This window comes from Rhizophagus irregularis, chromosome 12, assembly GCF_026210795.1.
Source record: "Rhizophagus irregularis chromosome 12, complete sequence".
Taxonomy (NCBI): domain Eukaryota; kingdom Fungi; phylum Glomeromycota; class Glomeromycetes; order Glomerales; family Glomeraceae; genus Rhizophagus; species Rhizophagus irregularis.
In genome coordinates, this window is record NC_089440.1 from 1137009 (window position 1) to 1164500 (window position 27492).

Sequence of the window (27492 nt, forward strand, 5' to 3'; positions counted from 1 at the left end):
GATCCGCAGTGAATAATTTTCAATTTATTTTATTATGTTTTAAATGCCTCGAAGCACCTGCTGAAGTTATACTTTTTTCTTGCGAGCATGTCTTGTCTAATTGTTTATTATTTGTAATTTTTTCAAATAATTTTTCTCGAATCATTAACGACTATATTTTCGAATCTTCAATATAGCGAGTATATTAATTAAACTCTTGTAATAATGAAGTTAAAACAACTTCTCTATTGCGCTTTACTAAAGATGAGCCAGGATGTGTACATGAGTGATAATCTATTAAACAGGATTATGATTATGTATTTCATAATGTAGCCCAAAACATTCGGCCAAAGTTACGTTCGATTACTTTAAGGGTTGATAAAATGTTATTGGTTAAGTTTTACTAGTAAGTCTGACCGAAATATTTTTTTTTTGGATTTCAAACTTTCCCAGAACATTAGTTAGCCAACCCTTTTCAAATAATTGTTGGTTTGATTTATTACCTTTACTCTTACAAAATTTCTTTCTTGAATAGCTGAACCCTTTCAAAAAACCATTTATCGTTATATTTCTGACTCTAAGTTGTCTCAACATATATTTCATTATACAGATATTGTTACTGCTTATTACTTTCGCTTCAAGGTTACTGCTTTCTAGTAACCTATATTATCGTTAAAATAAAGATTTTCAACGAAAGTCCTTAACAGCAATGTCAGGATTTTCAAAAAACCCAAATTCCATACACCAAAATAATCTAAAGTTCTTAGCAGATCTCAACAAACTAACTTCTAATAGGGTCAAAGAACTGAAAAATCGATTTCCAAATGGCCCTAATAAACATCTTTCTCGCGGAAGGTATTGTTTACGTTCAGATTACATACCTCAATTTGACGAGTGGACTTCGTTCACAGAAAGTCCACCATCACCACAGCCTTCACCACCTCCACAATATTGGACTAATCAGCAGTCGGCACAGCAACTTCGAGGGATCACACAACAACCGATAAATCACTCGCAAGGTTTCAACCAGCAGCCAGGACATTATCAGCGAGGGAACTCACAAATGCCGTCACATTCCCAAAGATTACCAGTAAATTCGCAGCAAAAAAGTACCATACAAGCTACACGACAACAGACTGCTCCCAATACGAGTAATACTGGAGCAAACGGTCAAACCCCCGCACCACCAGAGAAGAAAGTCAATTTATCAGTTGCTAATATGCTTTTAAGCTTAGGATTAACCAATTCTTTCAATGACAAAGAGCTAAAGGTGCTTAAAGAACAAGGTCGATTACCAAAAGAGGAAGAACAAGGTCGCTTATCAAAAAAGAATGGTGAAACAAGCTCAGTTGCAAGGTAGTAGTAGTACTTATTTTTCGAACTATATATCACAAAGATGAATCAATATCATACGTTTAAATAGTTTATAAATCATTTACGATTAGCAGTTGATTAATTAATATCTCAATTGCGTGAATCATTATTATAGGAGGAGTCAGTCGCAAGCAAACCAACAACAACGACGACAAGAAGGAAAACAACCGGCAATAAAAAAACCCGTTCAAGAGAATATTACACTCTCAACCTTGACTAAATGTCAAAATTTACTTGAAGTAATTATTATTGGAAACATCGGTTTTCTATTTGAATGTATTGAATTTATTATGTAAATAAATCATTTTTATTTAAAAAAAAAATTATTAAAATAGACGTACGAAAATATCAGGAAGAGCAGGAAAAGGCTCATCCTCCCTAAGGAGGAAGATATTAAGGTCCTCCACAAAAGAAACAAGGAAAAAGAAGTCGCTATGAAACGACCACAAAAACGCCCGGCACTTAAGGGCAAAAGCAAAGAAAAAGCTGCGGATTTGGACGAGAATGTCGAAATCGCTAGCGTTAAAAAACAAGCACGACCAGAACAATTTATAGTTGCTTTAAAGCATAGTGCAAAACGCAGCCGTGAAAATGATGACGTGATGGCATCTTCAAAATCAATGGCGTCAAAGAAAAGGAAGACAGAACATAACTCGGCCGTTCAAACAGTGTCTCGAACCGTGCAGGTTGAAGCAGAAACGAATACTCAAGAAGTCCAAACTGATCCATCTAATGTTGTATCAGTCGCAGTGCAAACCGATTCTGATTTACCGTCTGCAAACGTTTCTTACTCTAACTCGTCCACAGAATCAACCTTGGCAAATGATGAAGTAATGAAAATGGCTAATGAAGCTCACAAACGTTACGAAGATCTATTTACAAAAGCGACTAACTTAAAACGTCAAGGAGATCATAACGAAAATCCAAGTGATTACGCCGAGGCAGCATGTTATTATGCTGATGCATTCTATGAACAATTAATCGCTGCATCACTCGGACATAATGAAAATGTTGTAAATCCCGCTGGATTTATGAGTCACGTCATTAATAGGTTCGATAAAGACAAGAAAATCCAAGCGGCTTTCTGGGGCTTAAGGGCCCTAATAACAAGAAGATATTTCATTTTTGAAGATAAAAGAGTTCGTCCAATATTTAAAGATACCATTATACGTTATAATGAACTGATCGAGAAAACCGGAAGATTATCCGAACAAACTCTCGCATATAAACGTGAACATTATAATAAGTAAGCTTTAAATTTTTACGGTTTTTTGATATTAAATTATTATTTATGCTTTTTCTTTTCTTTGTTAGGGCTCTTAGCGATTCACATAAAGTTGAAGACTTAGTAAATGAATTTACTAAGTATTGGGAAAAAACAAATATGTATAAGCAACTTGGATTCAATTTAGAATCCGATATTAGAGTTGCTGTTGATTACATCAGAAATTTGCTAAAAGAATGGCGCAGAGATAATGACTCCAAAAATAAAGATATAAAGAAAAGTGCGTCTCAGCCAAAATCGAGATCGAACAGACATTAATTATGAAAATTTTGGTCATAATAATGAGATAATTCTTTAATGAGATTGTACATATATGTAAGAAATATTAGTTGGAATAAACAATTAATATTTTTTTTTTACCATTATTGGTATTATCTGCAAATTTAGGAATGTTTTTGGTGTTTGGGTGGGTAACACCTTATTGCATTTTTTTTATGCAATGAAAACAGATTTATTTAATTGTAATTAATATTTTGTAGCATCAAAATGAAATTTTATTTGTTTATGTAAATATTTATTCTCTAGAGATTTATTATCAAACAAACAAAAAAAAATTAAGCATTCAAGAAGTAGTGCTTAAATACATATTTTTTTTATTATAGCATAAAAATTTAAATTAATTATTCTTTTATATAAATAATTTGTAAATAGTCTTTTCCTGTTTAATAAAAAGTTACAGAGCATACAAAGCAAATTATATAGCATTAAAGCTATTTTTTATTTTGTAAATTATACAAATAATTTTTTCACTTTTAATGATAAGTATAATGTTTATTCCATATAAAGTAATGGATAATAAATTATAAATTAATTTATCAGTTATTATTTTTATATTATATTATTAGTAATAATCTAATTAAACTAATATTATTAATATAATAATTATATTTTATATTACAATACTAAATGTTGAAGCATATACTTTATATATAAAAAAATAAGAATAATACTAATTAAATATTTTTTCTATTTATTTTTGAAAGTATTAAGCAATTTTAATTAGAAAAACTTCTATAATTTAAGCCATAATATTTATAAAAATATATATTATAATAATAAATATATTAAGATTAAACTAATTTAATTATCTATTTTACATATTTTTTTTTCTAAAGAAGTATACTTATAGTAAAACTTCACATGTATAGTTATATCAGAGAACAAAAACCATACAAAAAAAAACAATCAAAACATTGATATAAAACATTTTATAATTAAAAGTAACAAAAAAAAAATGTGAAGAATTTCAAAGTTTTACCTTCAAAATTCTTTTTAGAAAGTATTTAAAATCTACAAAAAAAAAATGTTAGAAAATGTTTTGCTAAATAAAAAAAAATATGAACGAATTTTAAAGGAATTTTACCTTCAAAATTCCATTTAAAAAGCCATAAAGCCAAAACCTATAAAAAATAAAAATTAAACATTAGTAAATATTTCATTAAATAAAAAAAAAAATTTTTTAAAGTTTACTTTTAAAATGCTATCAAAAAATTAAATTAAAGTGTTAATCAATATTTTATTTAAATAAAAATAAAAAATAAATAGATTTATTACTAAAATAAAATGAAAAACAATAAAGATAAAAAAAATTGAAATTTATCTTCAAAAATTGGTATCCTGAACCTATAAAAAAAAAGATAAAAATAAACATTAATAAATGTTAAAATTTTCTACCTTCAATATGAAAGTCTGAAATTTGTTTTTCAGCTTTCTTTATCTAAAAAAAGAAGTACAAACAATAGTGAATATTTATTAAATAAAAAAAGAAAACTAAAAATTTGAAAGTTTTACTTTTAAAATTTCATTTTAAAGATATTTAAAAAGCCAAAAATCTATAAAAAATAAAACTGAAATATTAGCTAATATATATTGTTTAAACAGTATTTAAACAAAATATAAAAAAAAAATAGAATTTTGAAGTATTACCTTTAAAATTTTGTTTATTAGCTAAAAACTTAAAAGAAGAATAAAAGAATATTAAATATAAAAATAAAAAAAATATAAATTTTATAACAAAAAGTTTGTTATGAAACTTATCACATTAAAATTTTAAGAATCTTAAAGTATCAAAACTTATAAATAAAAATAAAAAAATGGTAAAGACATTTTTTGAAAAATAAAAAAACATTAAAATTTCATAATGAAAATCATTATATTTGTAATAAGAAATTATATATTTCTTAATTGCTATAAATATTTTAAAATATTCATCCAATTAGTACTCTAAATGAGTCGATTTGAGTCAAGTTAAAATTAAACTTAGTTTGACTTAGAAAAAATGAGTTAATTTGAGTCAAGTTTTAATATAAATCACACGATCATACCAAAGTATCATAGTAAATTTTATTTTTTATTAATAAATTACAATTGAACTAAAATTCTAATAATTATCTAAATACAATATTAATTTCTTTCACTAAGAATCTTACTTTTACAATTACGTAAATCATGACTTTCTTGTTATTTCCATTATTATTATTTTCTGAAATATATTGTAACTCCAAATCAATAGTCATTTTTTGCTTCTTATTTTTACTTGCAATTTTACCTTCACTCAAATATCGATTTGAAGGACGTCCACGCCTTCTTGAAGTTACTGGATTAGAACAAACAATATTAGATTCATCATTTCTTTAATGATTGTTACTATTCTCTTTATCAATAGTTTGGTCCTTTTGAAGTAATTCTTGCTGTTTTTCGTCTATAAACGTTTGAAATTTTAATAAACATTTCATTTTTTACATTTCTAATCATGAGTTAGAATAAAGTTTGTAATTCTTATAATTATCTACACGAAAACTCTCCTTATGATCATTATAATCTGTATTATAAAACTGTGAAAAGCAAGAAAGTATTAGTGATATTTAACAAAGAAATCCATACAATAATCTATATCCTAATTTACACCTTAATTCTTACCCTAATCCACACCCTAATCCACACCCTAATCCATATTCTAATCCACACCCTAATCCATACCCTAATTCTTACCCTAATCCACACCCTAATCCATACCCTAATCCTTACCCTAATCCACACCCTAATCCATACCCTAATCCTTACCCTAATAATCCACATCTAATCCATACCCTAATCTATACTCTAATCCATACCCTAATCCACATCCTAATTCACATCCTAATTCTTATCCTAATCCTTATCCTAATCTATACCCTGATCCTTACCCTAATCCTTACCTAAGTTTTCCGTTTAATTTTATGCTTTTTTTGCTCTATTGTTAAACCTTTCATTTCATTTGGACTTAAATGATACTCAACTCTTGTTTTTTATAGGAAAATCCTTCTTGCAAAGCATATCATTTCAGATGACCTTCTAGTACTTCCCATGTCTGAAACTTTGCACTTAAAACCAATATAATATGAAGTTCATTTTTCTCATCACTAGTAGTGGAATTTTCATTAACATATTCACAACAGTCTATTATTAAATATATAACAAAAGAAAAGGAGGTAGGTTGACGAAAAGAAAAAAAATTAAAAAAGGCAATATAAAAAATTATCAAATCAATTCAGATCGACTCGAATTGGTCAAGTCAAATCAAATTAAGTACCTGAATTGTATTTAACTGGATAATATATTGTATTTTATAATATCTGAGAGAAATGTGTCAAAACAATTCTCTTTTAATTGAAACTTAAAGTTCAGTTATAACTTATAAGTTATAACATTTAATAGAATTATAGAAATACTCAGTAAGTACACTGTACATGTATTGAAAATGTATTGTTTTACACTTTTACTTGACCTAATATATTCTTTATTAATATTAACGTTTTGATAATACTCAAGGTGTGTATACTTTGAATTATAGCATATTATACATATAAAGAAATTAGTGGTAGTCTGGTAGATAATAATAAATAAATAATAAATGCGGAAAGAACTATGAACAGCTTAATTCTTAAATTGTTAGATATTGACAAACTTTTTAAATAAAGTTAACAAACCATAAATTGAGAAAAATACGCATTAACGATATATCAGATAAAAAAGAACAAGAAAGTCAACATATTGAAACTTCAGTTAGTTTCGTTTAATGTTCAACTTCAAATCAACGTAGTATTTTTTTATTTATAGAAAAAATACTAGTTTAATTGTTTGATTTATGGATATGTTATGTAGATTAGTTAGATAATTATTATTTATCAACATAAAAATAACAATGGAATGCTTAAACCCAATTACATTAATATATTTTTCAATTATAAAATTTAAACAGTTAATCACATATGCACACCTGTTATTTGATAAATCACATTTTTAAAAAAATTACATTAATTATTCAATCCTAATTTTTTCACTATAATTTTAGACACATGCACGCTCTTATAGTTTCAGATGAAAGGCTGCATTTTTTTGCGTTATAAGATCAGTACGTCTAGAAAAAGCTTTTTCGATTGGTATACTAGTTGCTAATTCAAACAATTAAACATTAAATCAGTAAATTAAAGTTTTGATCAATAATATATTTTTAAAGAATTTACCAAGAATGGCAAGATAATTACGCGCCATTGATTGCCGCTATTAAAGTGAGGATATTGGGGTTTATTCAACTATAAATAAATAATTTAAATTTAATAAATTATAAATTTTCTAATAAAATTATATTTTATTGGCCATACCTTCCACCATTCCAGTAAATTTATTCTATTTGTACCTCCAGCTACAATTGAACATTCAAGATATAAATCCAATTCATTTTCATTTGATAATCATCATTTTTTGTATATATGTTGATAGAAATTATCATCAGAAGATAATATATCATTGTCTTGAACTACATTTAGATCTAATGTTGGTACATATTATGTTTCATATAAATTGTAAATATGTTGTCATACCTTTAATATATATTCATCCTCCTAATTATTATTTTTATAGTAGGTAAGTTTCAACCGGAGATCAAAAACTAAAAAAAAAATATAAACGTTAAAAATAAGTAAATAAAATTAAAATATAAATATTAAAAATAAGTAAATAAAATTAAAATAAATAAATAACAAAAAAAAACATACTGGTAGAAATGCTATATACTAAAGTATACTTTTTCGCTAATTAATTACATTTCATTTTGGCAAACAGACTAATTTACTATTTATTATAAAATTATTATGAATTAATTACATCTGTCAAAATACATTACGTCTGTTAAAATAAATTTAATTAGTATTTTATCATTTTGACGAAAAGTATATACTAAAGCATCTGTATACTGATAGTATTTTTTAAGTTTGTTTATAGCCTTTATTGCCGCTGTCTTTATAACATTTTTTATATCACTATTTTAAAAATCCTTAATTTTGTCCATTAGCTAATTAAAAACAGGAACAGAGTTTCAATTGTTGGAAAATGATTATAAGAAACATGTTTTGTAGTACGATTAAAAGAACCTGGAAATATATATATAGAGGTCAGATGGCGAAAAATTTTTTTACTATGAGCTGTATGCAAAGACTTTTTATATGAATAGTACGCATAATTGACATCAGATATTGAAAATCCTGCAAAAATACGCAAATAAAATTTCAGACATTAAAGTTATTAATTATTTTATCATGGCTTCTATATTATTTATAAACCAAATACTAATGTGAAAAAATAGAATTTACCATTTTTTTAATAATATTTTTCTAAAATTTCACTTTTTAACCTTTAGAAATTTCTTTTAATTTATACTAAATATTACAATGCGGTTAGTACGTACTATACTTATCAGTGGAATTGAATTTTTGAATTATGACAGACGTAATTAAAATGCCGTATTTCGCCGTAATTATATGTTTTATTAGTAAACATTTGTACTGACGTAATTGTTTTTGGCTATGCCATAATATTTTGACATTGACTTTTTAATTCTACTGAGAAGTATAGTATGTACAGTAAATATATTATATATATAAGATTAGCCAAATTTAGACCAAAAATACGCAAATTAATTTTTTAAATATAAAAATTTTGATAAAAAACACGCAATCTCGATGACCTAATTATAAATGAAAAATTCTAAAATTATACGTAAATTAAAATTTTACTTTGTCTAATTTCACTATAATGACAACGTATCTGTGTACTCTACCAGGACCCGCTTACTTATAATAAAGGTCACTGTAGAAAATTGGCCTTTTACTAATACTGTATATTGCAGGCTATAGTACCCTCCTATGCATAGTACCCTCCTTGAAAAATTTCATAGAACTGTATAGTACCTGGGGGGATATTTTACAATTATCTTGTGATCCAGTGATCAGATTTGAGCCATCTTTTTTTTTTGTTTGATAGCTCTCATTGAGCACATCAAAATAAAAAAAATATCGTTCAAATTGGATCAGTAGATCGTGAGATATTTGCAAAAAACAGAATTTTTAGACTTTGTTTAGTACCCAGACGTATAAGGACCTGGAAAACTATATATAAAGGTTACCGCCAAAAAATCAAAAAAAAATAGGAGTGCGAACCATAATATGATTGGTTGTTTTGCTGTTTACTCACATGTTTCTATTTCAAATATAGTAATAGGGCCAAGAAAGGAAAGATTTTCACAAAAAAATTCTTATTGTTGCGAACCAACACGTGACTTTACTAATTAATTTGGCGGTGACCTTTTTGAAAATTAATTATAGCCTCGAATCATGTTTGGCGGTAACCCCTATTAGAAGTTTTCCAGGTCCTGACGTATAGGGTCAAACTCCCGATTTTTGCAAGATACCTGAGATACTGTAGCCCGCTATATACGGTAGCTTTTACCTTACTTTTTTCTTAAATTTAATTGGTTAATTAGCTAAAAAGAAAAAAAATCATAACAATATAATATAAAATTTCCTTTTATAGTAGGATCTATAAAAAATTTTATATATGATTTTTTACCTTAGGCCTGGGTAAAATTGCTTGTCGAAACCTAGGGTTTAGGCAAGATGGCGTTTCACCGAAAAGTGAAATTCTGCTAAAACTATATTAAAGTTATATTAAAAAACTGGTGAAACTTTGGAGAAAGACGAAACTGCCGAAACTTATTATAAATGCCAAAACTGCCAAAACTCTGCCAAAACTATAATAAATCTATAGTAAAATTTTGACGAAACTAATCGTAGGATTTTGAAGAGGTTTAGACAAGTAACCTTAGGCCTGGGAGTGATCTATTTTATAAGTAAGTGGGGTTCTACCCTACCCCTGTATATATATTTCTAGGTCCTATCAAATATCTATAATATAAAAAATATTGTAATTTGTAAATCAATAAAAAATAATTATTTTATAATTCATAAATCATAATATTCTTACATGTAATAACTGGTTTATTTCGTCAAATAGCTTCCATTCAATATCTTCTAACTCCTATCAGTGTAAATCTTTATCTGCTGTTGTGGTGTTATTTAAAGTCTAAAGTGATTAATTAATTAATAAATAATTATAAATAAAATTTTATTAATGATGGCAAATATTACTTTACACAATTCACAGCTTTGTTTAATCATGCTGTAGGTCGAATTCCATCTTGTCTTTACATCAAGAATAAGTTTTTCATCGGGTAAATTAGCTACTTCACATTGGTATGCAAATTTTTCTCATCTTTGTGAAGATGCGAGAATTTTTATGACAAGTTTACAGAGCTTAGAAATAACATCAACTATTTCTTTATTTTGGTTTAAAATCTCATCTTTACTCTCAATATATCCAACTTTCAAATTAGATAGTGCATCTTGTACAGTAAGATTGATTATATAGGCCATACACCTAATATGATTATTGTATACAGTAAAATTAATACCTTTTTCCTGACAAGTTTTTTCTAATGCACTCATTAGGGTATCATTGTTTGTAGTATTATCTGTAATACACGCTATAATCTAAATTTTATATAATAAGAAATAATTAATAAATTATAATTTATGCCAACTAATAATGAACAAATTACTTTATCTTTGTAAGTATTTTCATGTCATCACAATTCACAAACATATCGTACAAAAGATTCGTATAGTAGGTTTTGCCAAAATGTGGTCCAGATAATTTAACAAAATAAAGTAAAAGTTCTTTTAATTTCCAATCTTGGAATATCCAATGTACAGTAATTCCAAAAAATGGAATACAACTTGGTGAGATTTATGCATCAAGTGTGAATGAAAGACGTCCTGAAGTATTCTAATAATCATAATAATTAATATAATTATTAATTAATAATATTATTATTACTTATTAGTTAAATAAATAAAAGTAATAAAAAAATTTACCTGTAAAGTATCCTGTATTTTATTTCTTTCCTCTTTAAATGCATTCATGATATCATTGTGGATTGTGCCTACAGATGGTACTTTAACATTAGGATTAAGTAAACGAAATAATCTTCAAAGTTGATCATATTCTACAACTACAAAGGGTTAGTTATTACAAATGACTCATTTAAAAATAAATTTTTAAATAATTCTGCAGTAAAATGCTAAATATATTTATTAAAACTCAAACATATTAGTTTTATTGTTAAATATTAAATATATTAATACAAAAAAAAATTAAAAACTTACGAAAAATTCTTTTATGACAAACTTATCAATCTTATCGGTATTTTCTATGTCTGACTCAATTTTATTAAGATGCTTATTTTTTAAGTGTTTATGAAGATTAGACGTATTTACACCAGTCCATTTATACACTTTACTTTTTATTTTAAATTATTTATTAATAAATTTACTTATAAAACTTAATAATAATAATTTTTGAATAATATACTTACAAACAGTAATTACATTGTGCCTTTTCCTCAACTATTGTAAAGTGTGTTTATACTGAACTATAAGTTCTTGATGAACTCTCATTTATTTTGGAGTTCGGGTTTATAGTTAAAATAAAAAAAAAGTATTAATCATTGATTCCAAACCAGATTAGTCGAATTTAATAGAGGTTTGGATTTGATTTGACTCGTAATCAACTCGTGACTCAACTTGATATCACGAGTATAAAAATTATTTGATTCGTAATTGACTCGATTCAACTCAAGACCCAGTTTGGCTTGACTTGTTTAGAGTACTACTTTGGTGCAATACCTAAGAATAAGAGGTTTCAGAAGAATATCAAATAAAGAATTTAATAAATCCAATAAATCTAATGAATCTGATGAAATTGTGGAACCAGAAACAATAAAAATATTTAAGAAGATAATAAAAGCAGATATAAAAAAGTTGAAATATGATGTAAAAATAGCAAAAATTGAAAGGATAAGAAAATTTGGGATAACTACAAGAATAATAACAACATATAAATTTATAAAAAAATATTTAGGAATATGGAATCTTAAAGATAAAGAACTAGATAAACAACTTTTACAGTAAAAAATTGAAAACATAAAAGAATATGAAAAATGTAAATAAAAAAATTGAAAAAAGAATTTGGAATTGAAAAAGAAATTTGTATAGATTATTGCAAAGAAATAGATGAAAAAGAAAGATTATCAGGTGATACAGATAAAGAGGACACAGGTCGAAAAGTGAAAATCAGGCATCAATCAGTCACCAATCGGTCACCAATCAGGTAGCTGATTGGTGACTGATTGGTGACTGATTGATGCCTGATTGGCATTTTTGCCAAATATCATCACCAATCAGGCAGTTTGCTAACTTTTGATCCAGTGATCAGAAAAAGATGAAATATAGCTCATTGGAATCATCTCAACAAGACGAATCTAATGGTAGTAAAATTACATTTCTAGGATTAATAGTTAATAAAAAATTAAATAAAATATAAATGATTTATTTTTATTTTTATATTTTAATTAATTTCTCATCAAGTATTAATCCTAGAAATGTAATTTTATTACCATTAGATTCGTTTTGTTGAGACGATTCCAATGAGTTATATTTCATCTTTTTCTGATCACTGGATCAAAGTTAACAAACTGCCTGATTGGTGACGGTATTTGGCAAAAATGCCAATCAGTCACTAATCAGTCACCAATCAGCTACCTGATTGGTGACCGATTGGTAACTGATTGATGCCCGACTTTTTACTTTTCAACCTGTGAGAAAAAGATATAAAAAGGACTGGAATTGACTCAAATAAAAAATCAAAAAATTTTGAAGAAAAAGGAAAAGGTAAAAAATCAAAAGAAATACTAAAAATACCAATAATACCAAAGAAAAATATAGCAAATAGAAATAAAATTAGAAAAAATTTAAGGGCTTATACAAATGCAATATATGAACATGATATTGGAACAGATTGGAATAACTTAGCATTACTACTAATAACATTAACAGGATTACAAGAGGAAGTACAAGTAAATATTAATGCAATAGGAAATTTGTATGCAAATAGAGGAACTATTATGGAAATACCAGTATTTTATAGAACTAGAGAAAAAGATCCAGAAGAATGGATAAATAAATTTGAGAAAACGTTTACAGCAAATGGTTTAGAAAATGATGATGTACAAAGATTCAGAATTGCAAAAGCAAGGCTAATAAGAGAAGTTTCAGATTAATTAAAAATCAAAGGAGTAAATATAGTTAATAGGAATAATAATTTGAAATTAAGATACAGAATAATCCAAAAATATACAAGTGATAAAATTAAGAATAGATGGTTAGAACTAAGGTTGCTGGAGAAACTAGGGGTTTTGGCAAGTTGGCGAAATGCTGAAATGGTGAAATTTTGCTGAAACTATATGAAAGTCTTATTAAAAAGTTCGCAAAATTCTGGAGAAAAGCAAAACCTGACAAAACTTATTATAAATTCTGAAACTGCCAAAACTTTGCTGAAACTATAATAAAACTATAGTAAAATTTTGGAGAAACTAATCGTAGAATTTTGGAGAGGTTTAGGCAGGCAACCTTAGTTAGAACAATTAGAAAGAATTAATCAAGAAAATGAGGATGTAACATAATATTTTATAAGATTTAGATATATTTTAAAAAGGGCAGGAGAAAATGTCACAATAGCAGCAAATTAACAAAAAAGGATTTTTACTAAAGGATTAAAACCAGAGTTTATTAAATAAGTAGTGGTAGGAAATCCAGCAGATTTGAATGCAGCATTAGCCAATTAATAAGTTATAACTAAATAATATTTAGTCATAATCATTTTAGATTAGATTATTTAGTAATATAATAACCTAAATATAACTAAATGATTTAAATATAACTAAATAATCTAAATATGACTAAATAACTTAAACATAATTAAATAATCTAGATATAACTAAATAATTTAAATATAACTAAACAATCTAAAGTTAATAACTTAAATAATCTAATTAAATAACTTATGTGTAATAATTTTTTATATCACCTTATTTTTCTACTATATTCCTTGCCTTTGAAATCACTTTTCTTTACCTTTTCTTATATTAGGAAATTTAATCAGGCATAATATTATGTAAAATTACAAGTATCTGTAAATTTATGAATTATTATAACATAAACTTACATAAGTTTATAATATCCGTAAACTTGTGAAATATTATAGCATAAACTTTTGCAAGTTTTACATGCTATAATCCTTGTGAAATTTTACGCCTAAAATCCTTTGCAAGTTTATACTCACAAAAAATTTCAGGCAGGTTATAATTGCTTCAACTAATATAAAATGATCCTGCCAAATTGCAGGAATTTGAAAACTTCTATATTTCTAAAGACAATATGATTTTTAATGTATTGTACATCAAAATAAAGATACCTCAGTGTGATGGTCAAATGCACCAAAGCTCATTAGATCTTTATTATCCAATATTCCATCTCTAAGATGAAGAATAATTCTCTGATTGAGTACATTTCTTATGATCCAAACTAACTTGTAATCATAAATAAAAAGTTGAGTAATATCATCAAAATCTGGTGGTCACATCTGTTCATATATGAATACTTCCTTATTACTTTGCCAGAGATAGACAAGACCATCTGCATATTTTGATTTCAAGACTCTATCAATAATTGGATTTATATTAGCATTACATTGGTGCTTGCTACTTTCAACAGGAACTTCAAGGCTATAATAGTGTAATATCATAATATTAATTAATCACTGCTGATGAATATTTTCAGAAAGGATAATTAAATTCACTTACATTCTCCAGTTGATATCAAGGATAGCTTTGAGTATATTATTTAGTATTGGACTTACAAGTTGTAAGTTATACTGATTTCTTCAAATTCGCCTGATTTTAATATATTATATGATACTTTGAAAGCTTCAATACTAAAAAGAATAAAATTGAAATATTAATACAATGGACTAAAAGCATAAAAGGATTATAAAGTTTAAACATACTATGGGGCAAAAATATTATATATTGTATTCTTTATCATTAGTATTATTGGATCTCTGCTTTCATTTTTATCAGAAATTATATAAAGTCTGTGACAGGTCTCTATCCATTCTGCCAATAATTCTCTTTGCTACTTGGACATCAATGAATAATAAAAATTAGCTCAAAAATAATTCATCTTTTTCCAGATTTTGCAACACATCTTGAAAGTATCTTGTATTAATTTTTTCCATATTTCAGATATTTTGTATTCCAGATATGTATTTGTCACGAATTTCTCCCAGATTACTTCAGGAATTATTTCTGTAAATTTTGAAGTAGGTCAAAGATCTATTATGTTACTATAACACAAGCTAATAAAAGGTAATAATAACAAATAAGTCTACCTAGTTTTAAGTTTATATAAATCACAGATGCAACTCTACTTACTCAAAGATATTATCGCATTCATTACAGTAATCTTCGAAAGTTTCCTTTAAATTGACATCATCTACTATCAGTGCTGTTCTATCTACTTTTCCAATAATTGATTCAATCATTTTATCATTCAAATCTAGGTTAATTCAAACGATATGTATTGGCCATGTAGCGAACGTATACATAAACAATTTATTTGCAATATACAACTATTAGATATAGTATCATTTTCATCTTGGGGTTAGACGGTTAATGTCCAACTTCTCAATTTTTCTCATTCATGTTTTCATAATGTTTTATATTAGCTTGCTTCACTCTCTTCTTCGATAGGCGATATGTTAAATACAGAGAAACATTTAATCTGCATCATCAACAAGATAGAAAAAGTAAGAAGATATTATATTATTACATAATTAAATGACATTTGCGATTTTCATACTGACTTTTTTGATGTCTTTGGAAACTGTGTCATTATTTACATGCTTTCTTGGGTTAATAATATATAAGTGTAAACAATTGCCATTTTAATTTAATCCTTCTACTAATTTTATGATTACAACAATATATTCATACCAGTTTAATATTGACATTTTCAATAGTGGAATAAGCATTTTCGATTCAGTGCTTTCCTACATGAAAGGCCAAAGCTAAAGCGAAAGGCTACAGTCTGCAGCTCGGCCTTGAAGATCTGCGCCAAGCCAAGCCTGAAATGAGCTGAGCGACAAAAATCTTGGCTCAGCTCAGCTTCGAGCGGTCGAAACACGAAAATCCTGGCTTCGGTTTCAAGCGCCTCAACAATGGCTCGAGCTTTATCATAAAAACGTTTTCGCAACATTTTTACTTTAAATTATTAAAAAAAAACGTTGCAAAACGTTTTTTACTTTTATATTTATATAAAACGCCGAAACTATTTGTTTCGGCATTTTTCCTTTTGATTTTACATGTAAAAACGCTAAAACTGATAGTTTTGGCATTTTTTTTTTTCGATTTTACATGTAAAAGCGCCGGAATAATTAGTTCTGGCGTATTTCCTTTTGGTTTTACATGTAAAAACGCTAAAACTGATAGTTTTGGCATTTTTTTTCAATTTTACATGTAAAAGCGCTGGAATAATTGGTTCCGGCATATTTCTTTTTGGTTTTACATGTAAAAACGCCGAAACTGATAGTTTTGGCGTATTTCTTTTAATTTTACATGTAAAAATGCCAAAACGGATAGTTTCGGCATTTTTTTTTCAATTGTACATGTAAAAACGCCGGAATAATTAGTTCTGGCATTTTTCTTTTTGATTTTACATGTAAAAACGCCGAAACTATTAGTTTCGGCATTTTTTTTTCAATTTTACATGTAAAAATGCCGGAATCATTAGTTTCGGCATTTTTTTTCGATTTTACATGTAAAAACGCTGGAATTATCGATTCGGCAGTTTCTTTTGATTTTACATGAAAAATGCCGAAACTATTAGTTCCGGTGTTTTTTTTTCAATTTTACATGTAAAAATGCTGGAATCATTAGTTCTGGCGTTTTTTTTTAATTTTACATGTAAAAATGCCAAAACTATTAGTTCTGGCATTTTTTTTTCAATTTTACATTAAAAACGCGGTTTTTTTTTCAATCAGTTAAAAAGAATTCTTCGGCATTTTTTTTTTCAATTTTACATGTAAAAACTTAAATAAACGTTTTCGCAATATTTTTTAATAAACAATGAAAAAAAGTTGCGAAAACGTTTCATTTATGCATGCATTATTATATAAAAACATTTCGCAACGTTTTTTGTATAATAGCTCATTTGGCCTGTTCTTGCCTGTTTTTTGAGCTGTTTCCGTTACAGGCTCGAGCTTTTTGAGCTGAGCCTAATAACTGGCTCAAGCTCTTCCAAGCTGACTCGTGAGCCGAACCAAACCCGATTTAATCGTAAGCTTAGGCAGTACCGACTTGAAAAAACAGAAGCATTCACTGAAGCCGCTTGGCTCGTGTAGAGCACTATTTCTGATGGCAGTATTAACAACTTTTACAGTATCATGCATACACAGGTTGAAAAGTAAAAAATCAGACATCAATCAGTCACCAATCGGTTACCAATCAGATAGCTGATTGGTAACTGATCGGTGACTGATTGGCATTTTCGCCAAATATCGTCACCAATCAGGCAGTTTGTTAACTTTGATCCAGTGATCAGAAAAAGATGAAATATAGCTCATTGGAATTGTCTCAACAAGACGAATCTAATGGTAGTAAAATCACATTTCTAGGATTAATAGTTAATAAAAAATTAAATAAAATATAAATAATTTATTTTTATTTTTATATTTTACTTAATTTCTCATCAAGTATTAATCCTAGAAATGCGATTTTACTACCATTAGATTAGTCTTGTTAAGACGATTCCAATGAGTTATATTTCATCCTTTTCTGATTACTGGATCAAAAGTTAGCAAACTGCCTGATTGGTGACGATATTTGACAAAAATGCCAATCAGTCACCAATTGGTGACTGATTAATGCCTGATTTTTTACTTTTCGACCTGTGATAATTGATTTAAAAGCTTTTTCCTGCAGTCATGAAAAAAAATACAGTCAATATGGGCAAGTTTGATTAGACATATCAGAAAATTAGTTAATAAAAAACCTCAATGACATGCCTCCAAAATGCGCCAATATCACTAAAGTATTTCTGATGTCCCTATAATTCTCATAAAACTAGTATTGTATAAATAAGCATGATTAAAGGCATAGCTAGAGGCAGGCATAACAGACAAGGTAGATAGCAAGCAGTTGTCCACCTTAATTGTAAGGGTTTTCCTTTTTTCACAGCAAACAATCAAACCATAAGGCAGACTGCAAGCAGTTGTCCACCGCTATGGAAGCCTCCCTCTGTCAGCTAGCCATGCAGAAAATGATAAAAAAAACTTTGCCTTAAAACTTTTGTTTAGTAGACTAGCACCCTCCTTCATTTTGTCTGAACTATTTGTTATTAGACTACCAAAATCCTTTTTCAGTTTGTCAGATTCTTTCTGAAAAGAAAAGGTGAAGTCTGATTGTTGTAATCGATATTCATAAAAGTCCAGAAAATGATAATCTTTGGGATGTGTTTCATCAAAATAGGCACTCCAAGTACATGACATGTTTTATAGTTTTGATCTCTCTGACTTTACAGTCCCAATTTGGACATGTGAGATAGGCTCTATTTTTCACCATATTCAAGAGATATCCTTTTGGTGATAAAGACAGCCACAAGTGCCGTGGCCATGATAAATTCTTTGATTGGCTCATCCGGATGTGAGATGAACTTTTCTTTACATAAAATGCATTGTTTCATCTCCAGAATACAAACACCAGAAGCTATTTGTGCTGAGGAGATTTAGTGCTTGACATCTGCCCATACTGTCTAGTTTCACTTAGATTTGAAAAAAAAGATATACATTTCCAAATATTATCAAATTGTTAGGAATTATATATATTCTATTCCATTTTCATCAGTTGATTGTGAGAGTGGATTTTCAAAGCAAAATTTGATAAAAACTATTTGAGATAATGAAACATTACATTTTTGGATGGTGGTTGGTTTGAAGAAAAAGATTTATCGCATTACAAATTGTAATAGTGAGTAAAAGAAGAATTGATAAAAAATAATGAAAGTTTTTTTTTTGTTTTAACCGGTAAATTTAAAATCCGGTAAAATAACTTTATTCGGATTCGTGGCCGGTAAGATAATTTTAATCCGGATTCCTGACCGGTAAAATTCAATTTCTATTTTAAGCACTGCGTTAATTTTCTTTTACGCGTGTAGTAAAAGAGGAAATATTCAAACATGAGTCAAATGATTTTTTTCACTTAAACTCTCATCACCTATTATTAATTCAGCAAAAAATGAAAAAGATTTGTCTTCCAAGGTCTTTTCTTCGCTCAGAAATATTGCAAAATTTATATACCTCAAGTTTATTTACAATAATATTTTTTTTTTTAGGAAGAATGAAAGTTTGGAAACACAATCGGGTCAAAAAATAAGATCGGAAATAGGGATATATGATTTTTTTTTTATTCGACCTTATGTATCTTTTAGACTATTAATGCTTAATGAGCCTTATTTTTAACTTTATTTTCAGATTATGATTGTCCTTTCTTGGGAGCATACTTACCAGCGTAACCACCACCTTGACTTTTTCCAATATTATACAACTTTGGATTTCCAATTGCGGATTCGACTGCAGAACAAAGTCGCAACCAGGGAGCATTATACGATTTCAAATTAGCGAAAAATAAATAATCATGTCCTAATTTCCGATTCAACCATAAGACAAAAATAGGTAATTAACACATCATTTCCTTTTAATTATTATATATCACAATACTTAACTTTCTCTCCCTACGACAGGTAAAGCAAGTCTCGCCGATTCGCGAATTCTTCTTCGAATACGAGCCCTTACCACAGCCAGTTTAGAAACGTTTTTTTTAGACACCACAATTTGTAATCGAAAATTTTTAATTGGTTCTTTGGTTTTCTTTGCTTTAGTAACCGTTAAAAAATTTTTTTTAAAAAAAAATAATCCGGGACAATTTGATTGGAAAAATGAAAAGAAAATTTACTAAAATACGCGTCATTTTCACGCCATTTCCGTGCGGCCAATTTAAAATAATCAGTATAAGTGATTCCAGTTATATTGTTTTTTTTATCTGTGATCATCTTCTGGATCGTATCAGTGTCTATCGAATGCGTCTAAAAATCAATAAAATTAATTAAAAAATTATAAGAAGTTATTTGGGTAAGATGGTTTTTTCGTACATCTTTCTTTGGCAGCAGAGGTGGTAGGTTTAGGTTCCTTTCTAAAAATTGGTAGAGGATAATGTAATAAGTAATTATTATTTTACTTTGTTTTCGTACCTTTTCAATTACCAGCTTTTTTCATATTAAATGCCTTTTTTTTATTTTCGTTTGTTATAATTTCATTTGTATCGGAAGCAAAACACCTTTGTATTTGAATTATACGAAAATTATCAAATGGTATTCTCTTTAGTATTTTAACATTATACATAATTATTGCGCATGTACGGAAATTATTTTGAAATTTCCGAAAAGAAAACTTCACCGGATTTTCAACTGCGGGCGCAGTAAATATATTCGGAATAACAAATTCGGGATTGTTGTACTTAAAAAATTACTGTACATTGAAAATCCCGATGACTTGTACTTAAAACGTTTTCAAAGGGCTTTATGATATAGTGAAATAGTTTCTGTTGGATATGTATAATAAAATAGTAAATTCTCTTTTCAAGCGATGCCATACTATATACAATCAAAACTTGGGATTAAAGAAACTACAAAATTGTGCGTTCAATACTTTTGGTGTGGATTTAAAGATGCTTTTGCTTGGCCTTCAAGTCTGATCACTATATACGGGTATATACAGTTATTACGGATCTGCTTCGTTTTACCTTGTATTCAATAACAATATTTTTATTATTTGATAAAGGTCAGAAACGATCCGAAATCGCACACGAAATTGTTTTATTTTAAATGGACTTATCTTTTTAGGCAGCATATTTTTTTTTAACCACATTACAATACCTACTTTACACTTCTTTTTTGGAAAAACTTTTTTTATCTCGTTAAACCAAAGAAACAACAGCGGCGATGTTATACATTCACCATTTCTAACAAATATATTAGATACTATTATAGCATTAACATATCAACTTTTTTGGGTATATCCGATTTTTCTACTTAGTTTCGTGTTAAACGCTGTATGGTATCAAGAAATAGCGGATCGTGCTTATCAACTACAATTCGGACAACCAGTAAATTCACATTTTACATATAATCGAATGCTTCGGCTTATGGCTGATGAAATATATCGAGCGATTTTATTTATGAATTATTTGGTTTTTGCTACAATAATACATATTATACCTTTTATTGGACCAATTATTTCTTTCATATCCTTTTGCTGGATCTACGCTTATTATAGCTTTGAGTAAGTAACATTTAATATTCGAAGAAAAAATCGAAATATTATTAAATGACTTTAATATTTATACATAGATACAAATGGATAAATAAGGGGTGGAAGTTGGAAAAACGAATCGAATATTTTGAAGAAAGGTGGGCTTACTTTGCTGGATTCGGGTTCACTTTTACGGTGATAACATTTTTTGTTGATCAATTTTTAAGTGCAGGCGTATTTGCACTCTTTTTTCCACTTGTAAGTTTTATTTTTGATTTGCTTTTTTTTTTATTATTTTTCCGACATTTTTCTTAATTTATAAAATATAATTTTTTGGGCAAAAGTACATAATCATGGCTAACAATGCACTTCCAATGCCGAGACAAAATGAACGAACGCGATTTTCGTCATTCATTCCTTATAGATTACCAGTGTTTTGGGTGGCAAGAAAATTTAACGATAAAATAATAACTAGTTTTACTGCTAGTAAATTATCACGAGAAAAAAAGAATAAAAACATTAATGAATAGGGAATATCTTTTATCATTAGACTTTTATCAATTTGTATTAAAATTAATATATAATTTGTGACTTTACATTAGTCAAACTACAATGATGAGAAAAAAAAGATAGTTTAGATTAGATTAATAATGATAAAGTGAATAAAACATTTCGAATTTTTTCTCTTACTTGAGATAAATATGATTCAGCAACTATACGAGCACGAGCATTTAAACTTAATTTCATTTCACTAATCTCTTTATCAACTTCTTCCATAAATTGAATAATAAAATCAACCAACTTGTGTTTGTACATTTGTTCCGTGTGAGAATTGGTAATTAAAAAGCTAATACTATATCCCTAAAAAAAAAAAAGTTTTTTTTTAAAAAAAAAAAGAAATCATGAAGAAATAAAGTTAATCTTTTAATTTTTATTCTTACATCAATTGGCTTTCTTCTTAGAATTATGAAATTTTCTGCTCTAAGCATCATAAATCTAGTAAATTTCTTACATAGAATTGTTTCAATTTCATCGGCTTGCTTAATCCTGATACTAATACGAATTGAATTAACAGAAGGCTCTATCATAACTTTCTCATTTTCATTTCTACTAATTATTAAAGGATTCATTACTACTTCCGATGATGATCTATGAAGTAAAAAAAAAGTGAATTAGATTAACAAAAAAAATTTCTTATAACATATATTTTTATAAATACCTTGCTTCAACTTCGGGCTTATTATGCCTTTCTACAACTTGGGAAGAAAAATTTTCTAAACAAAGTGCAGCTGTCAAAGTAGATCTGACTGCTGCTAAATATGGACGTAAAGTGTTCGACTACATATCGTAAATGACAAAAAAAGTTTTTGAATAAAAAATATAAATTTGACCATTCACAGTAGGTGGACTCAGGAAGAGTCACAACTTCACATAAACATTCTGGAATTAAAAGCGATTCTAAATATCAAAAAAAACATACCATAATGTACTATAAAAAAAAAAAGTTTTAGGGTGATACTATGTTGACGGGTTCATAAGACGATATCAATTTCGGGTGGTAATATTAGGGATGCAGTAGATACCAAATCGGTAAAAAAAGCGCGTGAATTTAATACTTCTTTCTACTATATAAATTATCTAATTTTAATTTTTTGTTAAAAACAGAGGAAGTTTTAAAGAGTAAAAAAAAAATATTGCAACGTAACATCATTGGTGACAAGGTTGTCAATCAGGCACAAATATTGTTAGTAATTTTTTCTAATAGATGGCCTAAATACGTCATTTAATCATCGGGTGGCTGATAGATCTTAAGTTGCGAAATTGTGAACAAAAATTAAGTTGTTTTTAAATTCTGAATATAGAGATAATGTTAACGCGTCTTTTATCTTATTCAATATCCATATTCTCGAGACCTAGCCTGCGATACTTTACAAACCATGTTTCTTTACACCGACAAATTACTCATAATGTAAAGGAAAATAATCCTCTAACCAAAGGAAATAATACGAATTGCAACCCAAACCCAAATTCTATTAAATCAAAAAAACCTTATTTATTAGGGGTAAATGAACCACCAAACATTGCGCATAAAATGGATACGAGAACTTTGTCAGAAAAACTAAAGTATTTTTTCAGTATAGAATCAAACGTAAAGACGAGAGAATATTTGTATGTATCCTGCAATTGAAAGTCGATCGTTTTTATTTGATTTTTTAAGTTGCTTTTTATGTAATTTACTTTTTAGAATAAAAGAATATCAAACATCTTACTGGAAAGGCTTTAATGAACTGAGAATCCGGGGTGAAAAGTTATGGGAAGCTAATGAGGAAGCTATCAAAGCAGATGTACGTTTGTTCACGTTATTTAGGTCGATATTTTCAAAAATCGATACTTTTATTGACGCATTTTCTTTTACAAATAGAAAGCATTATATATGCCTAATATTAACGCTCGTTCTTTATTAAAAACGAATATTGACACCACGAATTTATTAAGAGACAATACGACTTTATTAACAGTATTCTTTAATCGATTTGGAGAGATTCAAGTAAAAAGTTTCATTGAACCTTTTCTTGCAGAATTCTCTAATAGACCAAAAATACAATTAATGCAAGTACGTATCTTATAACGAGTATGATAGAAGTCAAATTTTACTAACATGATAACAATTAATCTTATGAAAGATAAGTTGAACATTGAAACGAATATTTTAAAGTCTTTTATTATTAAATTATTCATTCCAAACATTCGAAGAATAACTCCTCAATCCCTTCATGTATGTAATATAATACTTATATGTATATGTAAATATTAGTAATATTTTAACACTATTTTTTTTTTTAACAGAAAACTTATATTCTTCTCTGCCAAAACGATCGATTTTTACGCGAAGCATTAAATATATATAATGCTTATAGAGGATATGTTTTTGTGATAGACGCAGATTGTAAAATAAGGTGGTTTGCACACGGTTACGCTACTCCAAAAGAAATTGAAACAATGTTAAAAATAATCAAGGATCTTGATAGATATAAAAATAATATCTGATATTTATAACATTATCAATGCGTATAAAACATGAGTGAAAATGACGGGAACATAACAATGATAAATAAAAAAAGGAATAACAGAAAGAGTAATGAAAAAAAACATGATATTAAATTTTTGTGGAATTTTTTTTTTTAAAATTGAGTGTTATAGCAAGATGTTAAAATTTAATACGGTTTGTTAAATGTATTATCAAGATTCAATTGAATTTATATTATTTGTAGTCTATGTGTATATTAATTATATCATTTACTTGCCATAATCATCAATGCATCATAATGGGTAAGTTTCATTAATGTCTACTTGATTTTAATGTTGCTTGCATTCTGGTTGTTCTAATTAAAAATAATAATTAGATATAAATAAACGAATTGTACATTTTTTATAAACAGAATGGTATAGTGATAAGATATTTACCTACCTTTCCATTGGCCTACATTAATGAAAAAGAAAAAATTAGAGAATTGAAGAATCAAATGTTAAATTAAATAAATTTATTATTTACCCCGTCCTCATCGTCATCGTCGTCATCGTCGTCATCATCATCGTCATCATCATCATCGTCATCATCATCTTCGCCAACGAGGAAAGGGTCATCATATTCATCAATAATATCTTCATATTTCAATGCTTTGCCAGTGTACCAATCTACAGCACGAGGAATAAGTTTTTCTTTTATGTCTTCTCCAATTTGATAATCCATTTCAAGTCGTTCATCCAGATTATCATCATCGTCGTCAATAACATCATCATCTGGCTCAGTAGGCGGGCTGAAAAATTGAAAGAATGACTCGGCTGGTACTGTAGTTTTTACTACACGAGTCTTGTTAGTACCTAAAAATATTAAGGATAAAAATTTAAATTGATTTAAAATTATTAAGAATTAGAGATTCATTTATTAAATTACCTTTGTGTTTTTGTTTTTTCGTTTCCACTGTAACAGTAAGATCTTTTCCATCTTTCCAATCGATTTGTGTACCCTCAGCATGATCATAAACGAAGTCACCTCCATAACCTGGTTCCTCTTGATAGTAATATGTTTTTGTTAAGAGAGTATTCGTAAAATATGGATTCTCTTCAAATTCGAAATCGAGTCGGAATCCCGGTTTTTCAAGATATGACATTCGTATGTCAACCAAATGCTTTAATGCATCTTCATCACGATCAGTAATAATTTCTGCAATTGAAATTAAATTTTTCATTGCAGTAAGCCAGAATTCTGGAATGCCTTTATCTTGCTCATTAATTTCCTGTACTTTATTTTCTTCGCTAACCATATGCTCCTCTTTTGCTTGTTCTTCCTCATCAAGTTTTGCTCCAGCCTGAATTTCCTCTTCAGTTGGTTCACGCTCCCCACGAACAATTTTGGAACGTACTTCATATAAAGGTCTGTATAATTCTAAATATTTCTTTTCTAGTGCCAAGATCTCTTCTTGAAATTTTGCTTCCAGCTTTGCATGTTCAGCTTGATAGTACTTTAAGCTATTGATCCGAGCTTTTACGTCTTCCGGCAAGTTTTCAATATAGCCTGAAGATTTTCCTATTAACTGTCCAAGTTTGCCTTGTAGAAGAGTAACCAACTGAGGGGAAGGCTGATCCATTTTTTTTTTAGTTCTCGAGGAGAAAAAATTTTTTTTTGTTTATTTCGCTGATATTGCATATCTATAAAGGTAAACAGGCTACCACAATTTGATTGGCTAGAATTAGTCCACGCAGAGACAAAAATAAAGATATAATATTATTCATAAATACATAACGATTTTATTTGAAATCACGTGTATCCTGCTAATTTTTATATAATAAGTATAAATAAGAGTGTCCTTAAAATAGACCAGTTCTTATCCTAGATATCCTAGACTTCAGGATAAATTTATCCTATAAATATTAAATTTTATACAAAGGTATAGCGCATCCTTTATAATATCTCATATATAAAAGTCAAAAACATCATTCTAAACAATACTTTGGTCTTTAAGTAAAGTTGTAGAGCAAGCAAAAATACACATAGTACATGTCTTTTAAAAAGTTCTATAATATGTCATTTATTAAAAAATCACAATGTCACATTAAGGTGTACCATCAAATAATCAAATAATTAAATTAAAACATAGGTAAAGTACTATATAAAAAATTACTATTAGAGATTTTTTTGACAATCACTATAATTTATAAAACTTCAAATTAAAATAATACTTCCATAACTCTAACTCATTCCCACTATTTACGTTTCAAATTCTTTATTTTTCAAGAAGGCCATCCACATTTAAAACCAGCCTTCTTAGTTAATCCTTAATAATAAAACTTTTTTCTTTATTTATTTTTTAAAAAAATGGAGGTATTACATTATTCTTTAAGTTATTGTATATTTTTTTAGTCTTTTGGTATTGCATAAAAACTAATAATACATAATTTATCAAGTTTTTGAGATTTCTGATTTTTTCATGGAAAAATGCCTTTCAAATATAAATCAAAAAATTACAATAATTAAAACTAAAAAAACAACCATTGTATGGGTTATATAATTTCACAAGATGCCAGACAATTTGATACAGAGCAAGTTAGAGCAGCAGACCTATTATTTGACGAGTATTTTTCTAAAAAAAAAAATAATTTTGCTGTATTTTATTTACTATAAATTACGTATTTGTATTTACAATAATAATGATAATAATGATAATAAGTTAATAACAATAATGGCATTTTAAAATATCTGACAAAAATTCCATTTGACCCATTAACTGGCAGAATTATCAAAAAATCTCTGATAATAATTTTTTATATGATACTTTACACATATTTTGATTTAATTATGTGATAATACACCTAATATCACGTGATAAGAAATGATCGATTGATATATTTACTATGAGAATATTACCAAAAAAGGGGGATTGTTTGCTATGTTTGTTAGGACTACAGTCAACTCTCTTTATAGTCACACATTTGGGACAATCCATATTTGGTGATTATAAAGAGATGTGACTATATAAAAAATTTCTTATATTTGTATATCATAATTCTGGCCAAAAATTAACATAATTTTAGCCAAAATTATACTTAAAACTTTATTGTATCGTAACTTCACTAATATTAATTGTGGAGAGATGATCTTACTGCCATTCGATTCGTCTTGATGAGACGGTTCTAATAATATAAAATACATCGAAATCCAA

The 27492-nt window shown here is 27.7% G+C and overlaps 8 protein-coding genes across 9 annotated transcripts; 3 read left to right on the plus strand and 5 right to left on the minus strand.

Moving 5' to 3' along the window:
• Window positions 1-393: 393 nt before the first annotated feature.
• OCT59_003797 (uncharacterized protein) lies at window positions 394-2896 on the plus strand (the record flags this gene model as incomplete). The annotated part of the gene is made up of 4 exons (XM_025314574.2): window positions 394-1335; window positions 1469-1592; window positions 1689-2599; window positions 2668-2896. The coding sequence occupies exons 1-4, from the start codon at window positions 689-691 to the stop codon at window positions 2894-2896; spliced, it is 1911 nt and encodes a 636-aa protein (XP_025184987.1). The 5' UTR covers window positions 394-688.
• An 11412-nt stretch (window positions 2897-14308) lies between these two features.
• OCT59_003798 (uncharacterized protein) lies at window positions 14309-15451 on the minus strand (the record flags this gene model as incomplete). Its single annotated transcript, XM_025310202.2, has 4 exons — window positions 14309-14433; window positions 14521-14633; window positions 14768-14842; window positions 15342-15451. The coding sequence occupies 4 exons, from the start codon at window positions 15449-15451 to the stop codon at window positions 14309-14311; spliced, it is 423 nt and encodes a 140-aa protein (XP_025184984.2).
• A 2736-nt stretch (window positions 15452-18187) lies between these two features.
• OCT59_003799 (uncharacterized protein) lies at window positions 18188-18454 on the minus strand (the record flags this gene model as incomplete). The annotated part of the gene is made up of 1 exon (XM_066147882.1): window positions 18188-18454. One exon carries the CDS (start codon window positions 18452-18454, stop codon window positions 18188-18190), a length of 267 nt encoding a protein of 88 aa, XP_065996537.1.
• Window positions 18455-19436: 982 nt separating this feature from the next.
• On the minus strand, window positions 19437-20362 carry OCT59_003800 (uncharacterized protein; the record flags this gene model as incomplete). Its single annotated transcript, XM_066147883.1, has 5 exons — window positions 19437-19603; window positions 19687-19836; window positions 19917-20046; window positions 20113-20153; window positions 20224-20362. 5 exons carry the CDS (start codon window positions 20360-20362, stop codon window positions 19437-19439), a joined length of 627 nt encoding a protein of 208 aa, XP_065996538.1.
• A 128-nt stretch (window positions 20363-20490) lies between these two features.
• OCT59_003801 (uncharacterized protein) lies at window positions 20491-21986 on the plus strand. Its single transcript, XM_066147884.1, has 4 exons — window positions 20491-20727; window positions 20801-21301; window positions 21370-21529; window positions 21616-21986. Exons 1-4 carry the CDS (start codon window positions 20606-20608, stop codon window positions 21799-21801), a joined length of 969 nt encoding a protein of 322 aa, XP_065996539.1. The 5' UTR covers window positions 20491-20605; the 3' UTR covers window positions 21802-21986.
• On the minus strand, window positions 21796-22989 carry OCT59_003802 (Actin- protein 2/3 complex subunit 4). The gene is made up of 5 exons (XM_025314571.2): window positions 22752-22989; window positions 22491-22609; window positions 22213-22420; window positions 21962-22132; window positions 21796-21878 (listed from the first exon to the last, which is right to left on the minus strand). The coding sequence occupies exons 1-5, from the start codon at window positions 22752-22754 to the stop codon at window positions 21870-21872; spliced, it is 510 nt and encodes a 169-aa protein (XP_025184981.1). The 5' UTR covers window positions 22755-22989; the 3' UTR covers window positions 21796-21869.
• Window positions 22990-23089: 100 nt separating this feature from the next.
• OCT59_003803 (uncharacterized protein) lies at window positions 23090-24410 on the plus strand. The gene is made up of 5 exons (XM_066147885.1): window positions 23090-23440; window positions 23517-23616; window positions 23694-23885; window positions 23956-24047; window positions 24119-24410. Exons 1-4 carry the CDS (start codon window positions 23139-23141, stop codon window positions 23962-23964), a joined length of 603 nt encoding a protein of 200 aa, XP_065996540.1. The 5' UTR covers window positions 23090-23138; the 3' UTR covers window positions 23965-24047; window positions 24119-24410.
• OCT59_003804 (uncharacterized protein) lies at window positions 23963-25968 on the minus strand. Of its 2 annotated transcripts, none has more exons than XM_066147886.1 (4): window positions 25227-25968; window positions 24825-25153; window positions 24741-24752; window positions 23963-24654 (listed from the first exon to the last, which is right to left on the minus strand). In XM_066147886.1, the coding sequence occupies exons 1-4, from the start codon at window positions 25918-25920 to the stop codon at window positions 24619-24621; spliced, it is 1071 nt and encodes a 356-aa protein (XP_065996541.1). In that variant the 5' UTR covers window positions 25921-25968; the 3' UTR covers window positions 23963-24618. The 2 variants fall into 2 exon arrangements, with proteins under 2 accessions (XP_065996541.1, XP_025184979.2); XM_025309087.2 differs by having other exon boundaries at window positions 24737-24752.
• Window positions 25969-27492: the final 1524 nt, after the last annotated feature.

Coding starts and splice junctions, on each gene's coding strand:
- OCT59_003803 (XM_066147885.1), top strand. CDS start 23,139: ATGTTAACGCGTCTTTTATCTTATTCAATATCCATATTCTCGAGACCT. Junction 23,441..23,516: donor GTAAAGACGAGAGAATATTT/GTATGTATCCTG, acceptor TTTACTTTTTAG/AATAAAAGAATATCAAACAT. Junction 23,617..23,693: donor AGGAAGCTATCAAAGCAGAT/GTACGTTTGTTC, acceptor TTTTACAAATAG/AAAGCATTATATATGCCTAA.
- OCT59_003802 (XM_025314571.2), bottom strand. Junction 22,421..22,490: donor AAGCCCGAAGTTGAAGCAAG/GTATTTATAAAA, acceptor TTTACTTCATAG/ATCATCATCGGAAGTAGTAA. Junction 22,133..22,212: donor TAAGAAGAAAGCCAATTGAT/GTAAGAATAAAA, acceptor TTTTTTTTTTAG/GGATATAGTATTAGCTTTTT.
- OCT59_003801 (XM_066147884.1), top strand. CDS start 20,606: ATGCCATACTATATACAATCAAAACTTGGGATTAAAGAAACTACAAAA. Junction 20,728..20,800: donor AGTCTGATCACTATATACGG/GTATATACAGTT, acceptor TATTTGATAAAG/GTCAGAAACGATCCGAAATC. Junction 21,302..21,369: donor TACGCTTATTATAGCTTTGA/GTAAGTAACATT, acceptor ATTTATACATAG/ATACAAATGGATAAATAAGG.
- OCT59_003804 (XM_066147886.1), bottom strand. CDS start 25,920: ATGGATCAGCCTTCCCCTCAGTTGGTTACTCTTCTACAAGGCAAACTT. Junction 25,154..25,226: donor GAAAAAACAAAAACACAAAG/GTAATTTAATAA, acceptor TAATATTTTTAG/GTACTAACAAGACTCGTGTA.